The 17,972-nt window shown below is 40.6% G+C and overlaps 1 protein-coding gene across 2 annotated transcripts in view; it reads left to right on the plus strand.

The window, feature by feature from the left end:
• LOC105195956 overlaps positions 1–17,972 on the plus strand; it is a 49,169-nt gene that overhangs the window by 9,857 nt on the left and 21,340 nt on the right. The window contains exon 3 of one of the 2 annotated variants that reach the window (XM_039455742.1): positions 7,281–7,825. The exons of the other annotated variant lie outside the window; for it this stretch is intronic. Coding sequence (XP_039311676.1) covers positions 7,281–7,637 — 357 coding nt within the window. The 3' untranslated portion in view covers positions 7,638–7,825. Of the gene's footprint in view, positions 1–7,280; positions 7,826–17,972 lie in introns of those variants that run through there. 2 annotated transcript variants of the gene reach the window in all.

A 17,972-nucleotide genomic window follows, 5' to 3' on the forward strand; every position in this document is an offset into this window, starting at 1 on the left:
TTTCGACGCGACCGTCTGCCGGTCGTTGGTCTGTCGATTACAGGAAACGAGTCGCGATGTTTATCTCGCGTCGGAAATTTCAATTGTCTGATAACGGAAGCGCCGCGCGGCGCCAGCTCTTCGCGCGGCTTCTCGGACGGATTTCCTATTTTCTTCGCTCGCTCGTTTCCTGCGAAATATGCTTTCTCCTCCCGGTATATCTTACGCATCAATCTTAGACATTACGCGGATGCTCGGATACGGAGAATCTAAGAGTTATCCCAGAGCCAGAAATATGAGCGCGGTAAGTTTCCATTCCGTGAAGATATTCTTCCTAAATTCCGAATACCATTCTTCCAGTACTTCGAAGACGAAGTATAAGTGGATTCCTGAGATATCACCTTGTAGTTGCATTTGACAACGTCACACGTACAATCGTTCTCGACGATTATTTATTACGTCCCTATATCAGAGATGTTATTAATTAATTTAGCATTTTTTTTAAAGAATCAATAGATAAGTATAATAATTTTGATAACGGGTGATTTACGTCGTTTATCGAATATATACAATTATGAATATGTGAGAGTCATCTCACCGAAATAACACGTAGTTAAGTGTTACTTCGACCCACGCAAATATTATCTCATATCTCAACAAACGATTCGCTAACTTCGTTATTCGGTTTTACGCGATCATAATGTAAAAACAATGTGATTCTAACAATAGTTGTCGGGCTAATAATAATTTTAAACTCGTGTCGTGTACTTTTCCTCGTCAATATGTCATTGACGATAATATCGCAGTTATTTTTACGCGCCCTTCGATACTTTAATGCGAGCTAAATGGTAAACGTAAGAGGTGCCTTTGTGAGAAGAAAATGTTAGGGATAATTTATGAGAATAGAGAATAAAATTTCTTAGAAAGTTGCTGAATAAAAGCAGATTGTAGGAGCCTGTAAAATAATCTTCTTTCGAAATAATATTTTAATTAATAAATTGGATATAATATTGATGATAAAATATTAAATGACTGTATAAAAGTATAAAGCAAGGTTACATCGTGGGTATAAATATATCTTAAATGTATCTTTAGCAGAAAATTTTCAAACATAAATATTACTCAGCACTAAGAATTGCTGTAACTAACATAAGCTCATTATGTTTTTATTGTACGATAATATCGTTAAATTGACGAGCAATTTAATAGTTTTGATACTCAGAAGCATCTAATAGGATTCCTTTTCTCGAAAAACTGTAAAGATCCAAGATCCGCTGTGATCAATTGGTCTGTCTCACACTTTTGTTTGACATTTTCATCGGTTCGAACTTCAAATTGTTGATAAAATTTTATCTTTACATATTTTTATACTACATTTTTTTTCATTAAATTTTGGAGTTGACAACATTCTTTTATGTGAAGCGACGTTTCTTCTAAGGCTAAATAAAATTCCTGTTTTAGCAGCTTCGGAATGTTATCGTAACTTATACCCGCAAAAAGTTGAGAGAAGAACAACGTTTGAGAAACGTCTGATCGAAGGGGGAAATGATTCGCGAAGAAAGAAAATGGCACATAGGGATGCGCCGCTGATTTTAATCCATCACGCCTGACGTGCTGGTGATTAACGAGCGTGTCGCACTGGTTCTCTGGGGTTTGCGACTTAACGCGCGCTGACACGTGTTTCGTTAGCGGCGATGGCTGCGGTATCGACTTCACCGAGAAGGTATCCTCGCGACGTCTATCGCGCTCTGATTAATCGCCTCACCTCACCCGTTACGCGAATGATCAATGTATACTTCGCGGGCAAAAGGCGAAAGTACAATCGTGTTCTCGCACTGTCTGACATTTAAGCAACTGTAAATAACAACTATTCGTTAGATTGTGATCACCATTTTGCTCCTAATAACGTTGTTTATCTAATATATTACACATTATTCTATATAAAGATGGACGAGCGAGTGAGTGAGTGAGAGAGAGAGAGAGAGAGAGAAAGAGAGAGACTAAAACTAGTAAATAAAAAAGTTTCTAAGAAAATTATCATAATAAATTCGCAAAAATTGCATTTTTTTAATTGAATAATTAATTTATATATCTATAGGACGTTAATCATAAATTTATTTTAAAACATTGATAAAGTTGTATAATATACACCTATTAATTATTCACGTAGAATAAAAAAGAGAAACAAAAATTAAGAGTTAATACATATTTACGTATTCTTCTTTGAGCATCTCCTCTTGGATAGAAAAATAATTCTTCATACGTTTCCGGGAGAAACGAGGTCGCTTAGCTTATAACTCGACTGAGCGTTATCTATTTGTTCCTGTTAAAAGTTAATTAGCGAACCCGGCGAAATTGCCCGGAGAGATCCGACGGGAAAAACAGCGAGGGATCCAGGAAAATATATCTTTCCGCGAGAAATCTCTCTACTGCACGAGATTGAATGAATCGCTATTAAAAAAAAAAAGAGAGAGAGAGAGAGAACGCGTTCGCGTTTATGAAATTATCCGTAAATACGAGCGATATACCGGGGACGGGATAAAGAGCCCGAATAGATTGTATGAGCGTTGCTATTAAAGGCGCTTTTCGCGGCGAATAAAATTATCCGCGAGTGCACACTCTTTCATGAGCGCGCATGCACACGCGAGTATCGGAGGGGCACTTTGTCACGAATGCACGATACGGTTGCAGTCATGCATGTGCACTCGGAAGAAGCGGCGCGATTACAATTTACTCGCGGCAGAGCGCCGTCGTCGTATATCTTCAGCGACGCTTTTCTTCTCGCGGCATCGCTTTCTTCTTCCTTTTCTTCTTTCTACTTCTTCTCCTCTTCGCACTTTCTTCTTTTTTTCTTCCCTCTTCTCTCACCCACGGGAAATTTACGCGACTCGGGAATAAACGCGAAACGCACGCGGCAAACGCGTTTCCCGCGACCTTTGAGAATCGACCGAGCGGCAATGAATGATTCAAATTAGCAAAGTGAGGACGCAAAGCGAGTGATTTTCAAGTGAAGTAGTCTCTTCGCGAACAGCTCTTGGTACGACGAAAGTAATTGCTTTTTAACAAGGGCGTCCGGGATTCCGGCACGCTCATTATGACCGGGATTTCCTTTATCTCCCTTCGGCGCGTGGATATGCGATTATATGGATTATATAATGACGGAAAATACCGATATTCAATAAAACACTGATTGGTCACTGATTCCGGAAAAACGGAACTCTTCGAGCAATGATCAAAAAGCGTCGGCGAGAAGTTTAAATATATTAATTAAATACATTTTTTAATTATAATATTAAGTTGAACGTACAACTCGCGTGTGTATGCGTATGCATTATCAAATATGTCATATAATAATATGACGTGTTTTTCAACCAAATAATTAACCAACTTATTATGTTAATTTTTCCATCTCTCTCTGTCTCTCTCGAATATTATAAACGCAATTTCAGATTTTTAATATTTATAGCAAAATTTATTTTGGTTACGAATACCCATACCTATTGATATATCGATAACGCCGATTGTTTGGATATTACAATCGATGAAGAGCAATTATTACTAAACTACGAAATCACTTGTTTAAGCTTGCGAATCGTGATTAGTCGCGACGGACATGTTTGACTCTCGTGAAATTCGTCGACGCGATAGTCACGTTTTCGCGGACCGTTATTACGCATTATCGATCGTTATCGCGCAACAATACCGCGTGAGCGAAGCGAGGTGTAACGCAGCGTAACGCAGCACGTACAACGCAATACCAGAATTAAGCTCGTCGCGACGAAATAAAATCGCACGGTGGACGATGCGCGATTAGATGTCGGAGAAGGAAGGAAAAGAAGAGAGGCCAAAGCCAAAGCCAGCCACCGTTGCCTCCGTTGAAAGGGAGTCAGCCTGGGAACAAAAGAGGCAAAAGGGCCGGCAAGGGTGATGAGGAGGGTAGTCGGGCGGATGGCAGGGAGGGCGGCCGAGTGAATACGTATGTATACGGGGGAGAAAAACGCAAACGGTGAGAGCGGTGGCAACGATAGAGGAGGGAGATACGTAGAGGGAGAGGAGGAAAGAAAGAGAGAGAAGGCGATAGGGAGGGAAGAGATGGTCGAGGGAGGGAAGAAGGGAGAAGAGGGAATCGCGGAAAAGAGGCAGGAGGGTGGATATTCCAGGCTGCACCCCCGTGGCAGCGGTCCCAGCGTATCGCCATGGCAACCGACCCTGAAACACCCTCCGGCCGTCGCACTACCATCGCATCGGAGAGAGCTTCGCTTTCCGATGGCAGTAATAATGTATCCTCGCTCTCGCTGTACTCGCGCCCGTTGTTGATGTAGGTCGCAGGACGCGGTGCATACCGCGCGCGCGGGGGCGCGATGCACGCAGCCGTTTCCTCCCCCGAGACGCTTGCAGGAGGGAGCGAGAGCTTTTCGTGCTGTTCCTGGACCCGATATCGCGTGCGCCGCGAGATAAAAGCGCGCTGTACGACCGTTGTATCTTCGTATCACACGACGAGACGTGTGTTCCGCGCAGGGTATCTACCGGGTGTCCAGCACCAGCGTCCCTTATCTCTGTGACTTATTATTCGATCGATTTGGTATCAATCGACATTTTTTTTTACACTTCAGAATAATTTTGTTAAACTCAAACAGGTCAGGGAGAAACAAACGATAGATTTATTTAATGGAATTTCCATTTGCCCTTCGATTATTAAGATATTTAATATCGATCACCGAAATCCAACATCGATATTAAAATTACGCGATAATCTCTTTCGCCAAGGAAAAATCGACTTTGAACAATCTGATTTCAAAATGTGATCGCATAAGTTTTTTTTTCCTCGCTAGACAAACTGCAAGTTCGACGTTTTAACGGACTGAAACGAAAGACGATTCTTCTAATAATCTTCGAAGTTAGATTAACCGATTTGAGAGGGTGCTTCGTTCCCTCGTGTCTCGTTCGAAAATGTACTACATAAACATGCGTTACGATACTCGGTAATTCTTGCGTTTACGGTATCGCATAGACACCGGTACCCTTTCACGTTTCGCCATATGGGACACCGAGTCCCAAGCAGGAAGAGATACGATTGCCACGCTGCCATTAAGGTAATACGGACAAACTGCCGCGCGGCGTTGTAATAATAACGTAATGGCTCGTGACGATACGATCTTGTGTGAATTTACCGTGTGCCGCCTAAGTCCCGTAATCGCGGGATCCGCCATTGTCTTCGCGATCGGGAGACCGAGAACGACAATAAGCTTTCATGCTGATTGCTTGCACTCGGGGAATTCGCGTATTTCATCGTATCGAATTATTTTTAGTTTCTTTGTTTCTCCCCCCCCCCGGCTCTCCGGAATTCTGCATAATTTCGGCCGTGGGAAAGCGCATTCCCATAACCTTAATTAAAAAGCGCTGTTCTCCTTTCCCCTCTTAAACGAAGCTTTAGGGAATTTGGTTCTGTCAACGTTGAAAAATGCTTATTTCGCCGGTATTCTTCTGAAGAAATAAGTAGTGAAATAAAGCAAGTCTGCGCGCGTTTTTAGCAGCGCGATGCAGCGGTGGTTTGTCCTCCATCCGTTCTCTCGGTACGCAACAATAACGTTTTATTGCGATTGCACCGCTGATCGATCCCCAAGGATGGATTTACTGCCGGCGGGTGTAGGTCGGAATTTATGTCGGTGTAACATTCGAGAAACCGCGGACGGAGTCACTGGTCTCTAAAGATTTGCAGCTCGCTGCAGCACGTTATTTCACTTCGAACGGTCGAGAAGAAAATCTAGACGATTATAACAATCATTTTTCAAGCTGCTGTAAATAAGAATTATACATCGTAATTCACCTACAGCCGTTTAACTCGCGTATAATTTTCTTATCGCAGATTTCTTAAATTTATAAATTTATAGTAGATATTTATTGAGTTTACTTCGTTTAAAAAAAAATTTTTTTATTAAAAAAAATATATTTATTTTTATATTATTTCTTTGATTAAAAAAAAATAATTTTTTATGCTTATAAATAAATTATATTTTATACTAGTTAATATTTATTTAAATCAAGAAAATTATGTACAAATAAATATATTTACTTGAACATAAAACAATTTTTTTAGTATATTCATTGTAAAATTGTTATAGAAATTTGTACTTTCGAGTACAATATTTATAGACAAGTAGGAAATATAGCAGGGATGAAAAGTAACAAATTTCGAGTACGCTGTTACTGTTACATTTTTATAACGATTTAATAATTTGACGTTACAATTGTCCATAACAGTGATTGGAATAGTTATCTTTGGTAATTCACTCGTTACGCGTTACTCATTGGAAAATAGTAGCTTTTCTCGCTACGTAACGAGTCAAAGTAGTGCATTATTAATGCGTTACTTTTTTCAATGAATAACGATTTACTTGTCGAAAGTGACTATTCCAACCCCCTGGCGTTATCATTAATTAATGTCATGAAAAGTTGTAACGTCATTACCAAATCGTTATTAAAAGAAATTAAGAGTAACTCGTTAAGGTGTGACTCGTTACTTTCAATCCCTAGTTATATTTAGAAGCATCCAATAAATTAAAAAAGTCTAACAATGTATCTTAAAAAATTCCTCTCTCTCTCTCGTAGTATTTTCTCTTGTCGAGAGAAAATTAGTGCATTTAGCGGAACGAGGTTAATATAGGTCAAATGCTGCAAAGATCTAATATTACGGGATTGTGGCGCGAGTCGCTTATCGCGGGGAGGGTAACCTACCGTACCTCATACCATTTCCCGAGGGTAAAGTGCGAGATACCAGGCAATCTCGCGCAACGTACGCTTTAAATATTATTGTATATTACGTTATTATGACTCTGATGGACGTATCGTTAGTCTTAAACAGAACGTTCTATATGCCGCGCGCTTTTCCGGCATGCCGCGAATTCCATTTCTCCGCTCGAATTATGCAAAACGCGCCGCGGGAAAGTAGACGCGCGTGTATTCAGCTCCGCCGCACGCGAGTGACTGTGTGATATTACGAGATATTACTAGGCAACGGGCAAGGCCGGCGGTGTGCGAGCCGCTTAGGGTGAGTTGGCACACGACGTCTTTATAGCTTCGAAACCCGTGAAATCATAATTATTCATCGTGCCTTTACTCGATGAATTAGGTTAAGGGAAATACGATTTTTTTTTCTTTTGCAAATAAAACTTATTTCTCTCCATTGGAATAAACATTCATTAATAAAAATATATTCCACATTTTTTCGCACGTTTCTTTCGGATAAACTCTCCTCGGTTTAATAATCTAAATCTTATTATCTTCTTCCGCGATTATTTTAGAGTTTCTTGAATATGAACCGCTTCATAAAGAGAAAACAATCGCTCCACGGCGAACGAGTCTTTTCACCTAAAAATCTGAGCATTATGGTAGAAGACTGCAACGTTACACGGATAAGAAAACTGAGTAAAAGGCGGGAGAAGGATACAAGAAACGATGAACGGAGAAGAGAGCAAAAAATGCAGCTTCAAGAAAAGCACCTCCGCGTATTTGCCGATGTATCATACAGCGAGAGCGGGGTCGATGTTTTTAATCGACGCCACTTGTTTCTAACGAGCCTCCCTTGTTTAAGCCTCTTACCTGCACTCAAACGACTGCTCTTCTTTCGCGAGCAACGTACTGTAGATTCAAATGAATAAAAAGCGAACGTTTAATGCTTAAATGTTAACATCAAGCGTACCATCGAACTGTCTAACGCATTGACAATTTATTATTATAACAACGTTAATAAATGAGTTATTCCCCACTTAGAGTTAAATTATTTGAATTTATGTGTAATACATTTATTATTACATTTTATTGTAATTTCTATATAATATGTACATATTTTAGTGTGATGCTTATACTTTATTTGTAATATTACCTTTTATATTATTTCATGTTACGATATCGTATTTTGTATTGTTACAAAATAAAAAAAGTATTATATCATATATTAAATACTTTCGAGAGGAATGTTTTACGAGTTAACGTCGGATAATATTTTCAATTTATCGCGTAGAGAAATATCTCATAGATGCCGATCTATCTTCCTTTGTTTTCCGCTATTTCTCGTTGGCTATCCTCTCGATCATCCTCACGTTTTATCCTCAGGTTTCCAGTTTGAAGAGGGGCTACGACGTTTCCACATCGACCATTGTGCCCTTTAATTTACGAGGCACCATCGAGTGTGCCTCGTATGCAGAAAGCGAGCATGCGAAGGCGTCGTATGACAGCGAGTTAGGCTGACAATTTATGTCTATTATCTTATGAAGCCTCATGAAAAGTAAGAGATAAACCCCCGGAAAGTCTAGCGCGTTACCGTCGATGTTTTTCAGACGTTGACATTTTTCGACGTCTCAGAATTCTATTTGCACAGAGGATTTTGGATTCTATCGAATTTATCAAATCGAATTTTATATGATTCATTTGACGCGAGTATGTATCGATAAAATATCAATAGAACTTTTTCAATATACTTGAATCGAATCCGTGGCAATAACAAACAATGCGTTCTTTGTTCTCGGTTTTTTTTTATCTGGTGCGAGGAGGTGCGCAAGGGGTTGATGCCCGACGTGGTCAGTACGTATCGAGACGGAAGCCCCGGTAAAACTCGATTGTTACGGTTTTAATAGATCATTAAACTCGACCGAGCGAAGTGCGAATTTCATGGATAACAACTGGATGTAGTAGGTACACTGCGCGCCGCGCTTAATTGTTCCGTGATGTGCTTTTTCGATTAACAGAACGTGTTTTGCTGCTTTCGCAGAAAAATTGCGTTGCAACAACAATAAAAAGACCCGGGGAGCATTATTCTTGTTTTCAGAGAGAATTACTCTTTCTCTCTTATTATCTTACTTTCAAATTATTCTCGGATTTAAAAATTCACCCACTGAAGTTTATTAAATATGATATATTACAAATATAAAACTAAAAAGTATATCGCTTATAAATATGCAATAAATATTATTACAGCGTATAATTTAATTTCAATTACATAATTTGAACTATGTCAAGATTTCAGGATATTTAATAAATTTTTAATTGCATGTAAAAGGAACACAAATGAATATTACGAGTAAATAAAGGTTGCATTAATATCAATGCGGACTAATTAGCAAAGACCTCTACAAAGTGTTTCATTAAAGGAACGCTGTTGTTGATTTCATAGTGTTAACCGTGTGTCAGCCGTATCTGGGATAAGTACCGGCGAGAGGATAAATTCGCCCAGTGCAAATGAATGCCCGAGAAACAGCAATTTCTCAAGACGTAAATGGGAAACTTCGCGAGAAGGACTGGAAAAGGAAAAGGGAGGACGAGGCAAGGTGGTGGCAACAGGATTGATTGAAATCGATGCCGTGGAAATCTTCGGATTTCTGTCAGGAAGCTACTCTCCATTGAAAGAGAGAAAGAGAGAGAGAGAGAGAGGGCAAAGGAGGGAGCTGGAGGAGAGTAGAAGTGAGACAGAATTACTCGTGAAAGTAACTTGCTGGGGTGTCTATAGCTCGGAGAGTGCATTAAATCGAGGGAGACTGATTCGAAAAGCGGATAAAGCATAGCAAGATGCGGACTACGTTTCGCTTGTCATTCCGGTAAACTGTCGATGAGAAATCAATTTAGGGTCAGCGATTCAGTGGCTGTTCGATGTTTATATTTTCTAAATTCCTAGAGGTGCATTGAAAGGTGTGACTTCTTTACTTCTTAATGATTTAAGGGATTATTATAAAACAAAATTTTTCAACGTCGTCAAAATTATGACAGTATGTCGTAATGGTTCGCAAAAAATAAACGCTTCTTTCGAGATAAAAATCCCGAACAAGATTCGTCTGTCTAATTACGTGTTCGTCAAGAAACGGGCAAAGGAAGCGAAGTCCGGATTGACATAGTGCAATTTCTGGTATTTCAACGGGAAAAAAGCCGGATTTAATCCTGATATATATTTATCGGCCGGTACCGCACATCGTTCGCCCGCACCGTGTCGTTTCGCTGGTCTTTTTCCGGAATGAGGCTAACCCGGAAAATTCTCTCGGCACTTTGTCTTCGAGGCGCGAGTCACCAGCCCGCACACACGAGAGAGAGAACAAAACGAAGCGACCGATAAAACCCCGAAGAGCGCGAAGGATAACGCCGAAGCGGTGTAATCCGCACTGAGACCGCCATAAGAAACACGAAAATGTGACTGCTGTCCCTACTAAAAAGCCCTTTTCATATGCCAATTTATTATCTTTTCCAGTATCTACCTACATTTCTCCTCATTTAGAATTTACTTATTAATGCCGATGGAGGACAATCAATAATTTAGCGTCGTTTGTTTTTTATGTCTACTTGATTACGTAATCAGATATTCCAATTTTAAAATGTCCCAGAAATTCAAGAATCCCTTAAATAAAAGATAAATGTTTACGAAGAGAACGGAATATCTAAGATTATTCTGCTGGAAAATTTTTCGTTATGAAACGTAACGCTTATAAATTATATATATCGAAATTACCACAAGCTAGTGCAATACATGTCTTTTGACTTGCGGCGCGATATTAGTCGCCCATATTTTCAAATATGCTCCGTATATCGTCTATGGTGTATACATGAACTCGCGCGTAGTGTACCAAAGTTCCCATTGTTGCTTCGCACTTTGGCTAATTCCTTGGCCAAACTCGAATTACAATGTACGTGCGTGTCGCGAGAAAGCTCGGTACAGGTGCTTGGCTGGTGCTTAGTTGCTACAGGCGGAATATCATATTCTCCTTTGTCGAGGGGTGCAACAACGTTATTTGCATGCATTCGACGGCGTCGGCGCCGGCCCAGCACGTCCTCGACGAAACTTGCCGGAGTCGTCGTCGCATGATCTCGCTAAGTGACGCGACGATCTTTGCATGTCTACTGCGACATGCTTGCAGACACCGGTAATTCGAACCACCGACACACAGCGCGAACTACAAACTCGACACGACATTGGTAATCATGGTTGCATGGCATTTGTCTCTCTCTCTCTCTCTCTCTCTTTAGATTATCTTGCGGATTATCGTTTTCCCCAGAGACAGCGTCCCTCGACGAACGGACCTCTTATTCTCAATCCTATGTAATATTGACAGGCGAGACTGTTCAAACTTGATGAAAGACGTCAAAGAACGGACGTTATCACATTTCAGATTGAAGCTGATACTGACGTTTGCAAATAATTCATTTGTGGATTTTGTAGCAATTAAATGTTGTAATTAAAAGTCATTTCTTGCAAAGCAATCGTTTATAATGAATGTTTATTGACATTAACAACTACTTTAAGTCGGAACATCAACTTATTTATGCCCGTGTCTAAAAAAGTCTTGCTATTATTTACTTGCGATTAAACACTTATTTTATTTTGCTCACGTTCAGATCATAGAGATATGTTTGTTCTCAATTTCGATGCTTTATTTTCAAATTATTTTCAAAAGTTAATCGATAGAATCGCCCAAACTTCGCTTAAAAGCGCTGAAAAATAAAGTGTTTCTTGTTGTTTCTATTTCAATACATATTTAATGTATTATTTGGCAAGTTTTGAAATGTAACTAAAGTTTACTACATGAATTTTGCTGTTTTCGCTTAAAATTTCTTACTGCTTCCAAACTTTTGGACGGTAGTATATGTAATACGCAATATTATATACCTTATTGTACGGTATTAGCGTGTTTACCATAAAGATAAGGTTCTTCGTGATTCACCGATGTTCTAAATCAATACGGTTCTACACAGGCATAGCGCACGTTTGTAATGGGTAAGGAGGGAAACGGTACGTTGGTCGTCCGCCTCGAATTACGAGGCGAGCGAATCACGGCAAGTGCGATATCGGGTGTCCTACGGATGCTTGGACATTGTACGGACGATGTATCGATGCGAGGTTTCACCGGTCCCTCGGCATTCACATTCGCGATTCGAGATCGCGATTCGACCGCATTCACGTTAGGGGTTTTAGAGGCGCCGTGGGTTTTCCGTAATTCACTTCCGCATCCGTTAATCCCTTTTGCAACTTAATAGCTCCGTTTCTTTAGATAATCACGTGAAATTGTATCGTCGCGGAAATATTGCAATCTACTTTTTAAAAATCGTTTATTTTTAAGTATTCCTAGACTGTTTCAAGTTTCCATTAAAGTGTTTTGAAAATTTTTGAATAAAAATCTAATCTTTATCATTAGTTTGACTTCGTTAAATTGCACATCTGTGTAACGATTGGACAAAAATGCGAGATAACAAAAGTAAGAAAGATGTGGTTTACCCCAATTTAAATTCACTAGCTTTTCGAATCTGCTACGTACAGTTATGACGAATCTCTGAATATTTAGTAACACCTAGGTACAAAAATGCAAATGAGGTTACCCGAGCCGAGCTGGGCACTGCCGATAATAGCACGGAGTGGTCCTATAATAACTGAAATGAATAAATGATATCGTGCGTACGGCATACGTAATAACTCGCTAATACACGTCGCTGAGTTTCGACGAGAACGCGGAAATAGGTTGAACAAATTTGACGACGTGAACGGCGACGCGTATATGGCGGCGTAACGAACCGAGTAATCACGTTAATACGTTAATCGTGCCCTCTAATTAATGGGACTCGATGCAAAAGCTACATGTTATTCGCAAAATACACTATTCTCCGCTGTGGATTAAACAATCGCTCGAATCACTGAGAAATTATGAAGCTCCGGTATTGAAATATATACCTGTCCCTCTCGTCATTAGTAAGAAAATATAAACACGAATAAGTAAACAAATAAATAACTATCACTAATAACCGTGAAGAATTAAATACAGGAAAACGTGAAAGTTCTCTGTACGCGCGTCTGTACCTCTCGTGACGCTGTGAAATGAAAAATTTCGAGATTGGAGATGAAAAAAAAAAATAAAAATAAATAAAAATAAAAATAAATAAAAGCATAAAATATTCAAAATGCTCATTTCGATATTACGTCTGATATCTCCGTTTTTAGTGCATACACGAATGAAAATTGCATATTCAACGCAGCGTATGTAATCCGGAGAGTCACGTTTATACGATTATATCGTAAAGGAAGATCGTAAATGTACATCTTCACGTGTGGCCGATTTCTCCTGACGGATTACCGGATTAATCATCAGGCTCCAGTTGCTCGCGCGACTTGATGCAGATGTACGATGCAATAGCAAGCGCACGTCCCACGATCGCAATTCGCAATCAGCTAATCCCAGACGGAATTTAGGTGCCGGGCGCAATTCGCCCGGTCACGGAGAAAGCTGTCCGATACTTCATTCTGACAAGCAGATGGACCGAATCAGCGAGACGCGGCGCAGCACGGCGGCGCGGCGGTCGAATCACGATACGTCGAACAACGATGCCATCCCGTCGAATCGCTCCTCGAAGGACAATGACGTTTATCGTCAGTCTATCGATTTTATGTCCGCAGTCCATTAACTCGGGATTGGATTCTCGCGATCGCTATGCGCGTTCGCTCGCTCCCTCGCTCGGTACGAACTACGAACGTATAATCGGCGGAAACTTCTTGCCTCCGTGTTATCGTATTATACTCGGCTGCTCAATGTTCGGTGATAATGAAGAATGTAAACTTGATCAAGTTTTCGGTAACGACCAAACATCAAACTGCTGCGACGGATTGCGCGTATTAATAAAAGAATTTGGAAATGCACGGTTTTTTTTTCCTTTTCAATTATGATACCCACGTTTTTTAAATCGCTCGCAATCCGAAATTGATCGCGGTCAGTACGCTCTGAGAGACACCAAAGTCGCAAAGAAATGCCTATGGAGCTATTGTCGCGAACGAAGGGGATGCCGCGCGTGGGGAATGGGATTATGGCGGGGCAATGGACCGAACTACCGGATTATCGGGTAAACCGGCATCCCCTATGCGCAACGTGCGGCCAACACGGTCGCACGAATGGCGAAACGCGGGCTATCGTTCACCGATGGCGATACCCTCACTTCGCTTGCGAAACTGCAACCACGCTTCAGCGGTTGCGCCGTCGCTTCGCGCCGCGCTGCGCTGCGCCGCGCCGCGCCGCTTGTGCGTCCGAACCGGATTTTCCGAAATTAAGGTGAGCATGATACGACGGCAGTGAGCCGTGTACGATAAAGCTGCCGTGGCTGCATTCGCGCGATACCTTTGACACTTGACAACCCCGGTACAAATTGATATTAGGTCGACAATATCTGGTACCAATAATGGATACCAGGTCGGCAATATCTAGTATCAATAACGGCAACTGCTTGGATTTTGTTGCCCAAGGGTGCTTGTTTCGCAAACACCCTGCCCGAGGAAATGCGCCATCAATAACGAAATAACACAATGAATAAATTAATATAGTATGTAAAAAGTATTCAAAACAAAACGAAAAAAAAAAAAAGAATATAGCAGGAGGGCAGCAATATGGAATAAATTTTCAGGATGAACAAGTCAAAAAACAAAATTTTAATTTGAAATCGTTATTGATTTAAGATCACCCTCAAACATGATTCACCGTTCATGCATTATTTATTTTGAGAGATATTTCGGATTCGACCGTGCCACATTTGTGATACAGTGTACAATACATTCTAGTATTGTTCTCTCCACTTCCTTATTTTTTTCACGTTGTTAAGACGTTGTAATGCTTCAATTTATTATTCAACGTAAATTAAAAGATCTCTTCTCTCGAGGAAAAGTTTGCAATGAAAAAAAGTATTGTTCTTCATTACAATCGTTTCTGATTAACTCTCTTTCCACACTCGTCCGATTTTGTCGTTAATGAGACCTGCCCGATAATGAGACTTCAAAAAAAAAAAAATGACCTAATTACGTCAAATATTTCTCCAATTGTCCGCGCGGTACACACTCGTACTCTGATGAGCTTCTGGTAACTTCAGTATAAAACGCCCGGAAAATCGATCGAGCAATTATAACGAGCGCTAATGTCGTTTCCGACGATAATTAAGCATGCTTCGTGACACGCGGAAGTGGAGCAGGGAAATGGATGACGGGCGCGAACCGAGGAAGGAACCGTGGCAAAATTCTGGTTTGCTCCCTGCGATTTGAGGGATGGTAAATTACCGAGGAGAGGAGAACTCGCGCGCGTGCTGCAGACGGAGAAGAAGGAAGTCGTGGCAACGACGCCAGCCGCGCGTGAGATCCACTTATTCAATCAACGGCATTCAGGCCCGATATAAACGCGAGTCGCAGTGGATCCTCGCGCGCACAGTATCAACGGGCGGGCGCATTTGTCGACGGCTACGGCTGTTTTCCGTTTCTCGTTATCGCGGCGCGTAAACCGCGACAGTAACGATCGCTGAACGCGAGACACCGCGCGCGAACAAGGTCAACGGAACGAATCCTGCCGGCATGCAGCAACAGCGGGTGCAACCCACTTTTTCGATGGCTCGACTCGAAAATTAATCTTAAAGCCCAAGAAAATTAAATTCGTGAAACTTAATTTTGCCCCAACTTTAATTGCGGCAGCATTAATTGCAGGAGAATTGCGATGCCGTGCGCGAAAGAATTTTAATATCTAGGATCCGGGTTACGAATAGACAAATGGAACAGGGCAGGGTTTACGGGTTTATTTTACCTCTGAGTTCCGCGATTGATGGTTAATTCCGCTTTTAATGATTCAAATTTATTTCTTTCGTTATTTCGCGCGCTGAAGGTAATTGTCGCGCGACAGAGTTGAGTTTCCGATAAAAGCGACGTAAACAGAACGGGGAAAGGTTTCTGTTCCGTAAAAAAAAAGGGGGAAACCATAACTACGACAGGCAATTGGAATCGTTAATGGACAAATTGTCCGCCTCCGGGCGTTTCGGTGTTTGAACACCGATAAATTTGCATGTTCGACAGGAAAGGGGTAGCCATTACACAAACCCGCGACCGTTTTCTGATCGTTTCCGATCCGCGAGAATTGATTCAATTTGTTCGATTGTTCTTCTGCAGATGAGAAAGGACGTCTGTAATTGCGGTTGACGTGTTCCCATAATCGCGACACCCAGCGGCGTACAAAATGTCACTATTATCTCGTAAATTCAAATTAACTTGCTTGAAAACACTTCCTTTGTCACGCCGAAGCTTTTACTAATTCCTCCATTACATTTTGTTCAACAGTTTTTGAATTTATTTATTCGTTCGTGAAGTAAAAAAAAATTGTCTTAATGTCCTAATAAACAATAAAGTCTTTCTGAGGTTAGATATGCGTCGTCGCTGTGAAATTACAAAATATACGGGCGAAAATTACGGAGACGGAAAAAAAAGAGGTCGGAAAGAAAAATAGACGGGAGGAAAGAGCGCGGAAACTTTGGCCGAGAAATTCCGTCCTTCGTCCCTTCGACTGTTTGTATTCCGCCCTTACTCGCAGCCCTTAGCAGCCGCGCGGTCGTTTCTTTTTGCTCCACTTCTCTCTTCCTCTCCCTCTCTCGCGCGCGCGTGCACGGTCGTTTGCTTTTATTTTACTTTGCTCGAACTTCGTCCTTACGATCCGCCCGCGCTAGAACTGAAATCGAAAACGGAAATTGCGAGATTCGTGCGTGATCCTTGCTTATTAAAAGCAGCAAAAAAGCGGATATTGGCGCGTCATTGACTCGATTCGGTATTCCCCGAACGCAATATACCGGTAATTGCTGACTCGAAACATTCTGGGTTCAAAATCGAAGCCGAACTTCAATCAGCTTCCGTTTGATACCTCGATATATACGTTTGACTTGGGGGGGGGGGGGGGGGAACCCGAGATTTCGTAAGCATTGATCTTGCATCTTTGCTGTCTCTGAAGCTTTCAATTGCTGCCCAACTACATTAAGAAGTTTCTTTTGTGAGGTAAATTATAAATCTTCTTCAAAAACAAGTTAAGGGGATACTAAAGTCGTGCGTTTTATTGACCGAACAACGACTTACACACGCACACATACGTTTTAAAATACATACGTACGGTTTACGAAATATCAATACGTCATAATATTTCGTGTAAACTCGAATTAGGTGTCTAAGTTTAATTCTATGAGCTCAGCGTTGTTTTTTTTTGTGTAATTTACATGTCTGGAAACTTTAATTTTGTAAGTACAGAGCTTTTATTGTCACGATTTGATAGCTCTGGACGCCATCTAGAAATGATAAACAAAATCTGAATTTAAAAAATTCTTTGTTCTCTGCATAAAATCCATAAATGTAAATATGTATTAACGCGTACTTCTGAAATAAAATTTTTAAGTCTGTAAAAGTAATACATACATACAAAAAGTTGTTACAAAATTATTGCGTTTTATCGACAAAACAGGACAGACTTTTTAACCCCTTAAATTAACTTCAAAACTAATTTCAATACGTAAGTTGCCCTTATTTGCATTTTGATAATAATAATAACGATAAAGAAAGTGGAAGAGCTAATTAAAATAAATAATTATAGCCAACCAGAATTAATTGATCATATATAAAATAGCGGGATTTTATATAATATATGGTATGTTTTAAAAGACTGCACTATAACGGCCGGGGCAAAGATAATTACTGTGATATAACACTTGTCACGCACTATAATATACCACAGCATAAAATACTAAATAACATGGATTTTGCCGAATGAATGCAAAAACGGATCTCGCTATTCCGACTAATGCGACTCGATGATTCGCGAAACATTATTAAAGACCAGTAAACTCGTTCGTGAAGCACGTTCGATTGGTTCCTGCGGTATCAAATCGAGAGAAAGGGAACGAGAGAACTGTGCAATACCGATACTGCGAACGTAATCACGCGAGTTTGATCGGCGCGCAAGCGAATAATTACGCCAGTCTATAGTGAATTGTATTTCCACCTTTATAAATACCTTATGGCCGCGAGATAGATGTTCCGCGTTGCAGAGATGGGGATTTGGTTTTGTCGTGTAGTCATTATAATGCTACGCAAAAGTTGGAAAAATTAACGCAGAAAACTTCGGGATACGAAGCTAACTCAGTAATATGGAACTTTGAATTTTTAATATATTAAAGTCCAACGTAGAACACACTGC

The sequence above is a fragment of the Solenopsis invicta genome, chromosome 12 (genome assembly GCF_016802725.1).
Source record: "Solenopsis invicta isolate M01_SB chromosome 12, UNIL_Sinv_3.0, whole genome shotgun sequence".
In the NCBI taxonomy this organism is placed as follows: Eukaryota; Metazoa; Arthropoda; class Insecta; order Hymenoptera; family Formicidae; genus Solenopsis; species Solenopsis invicta.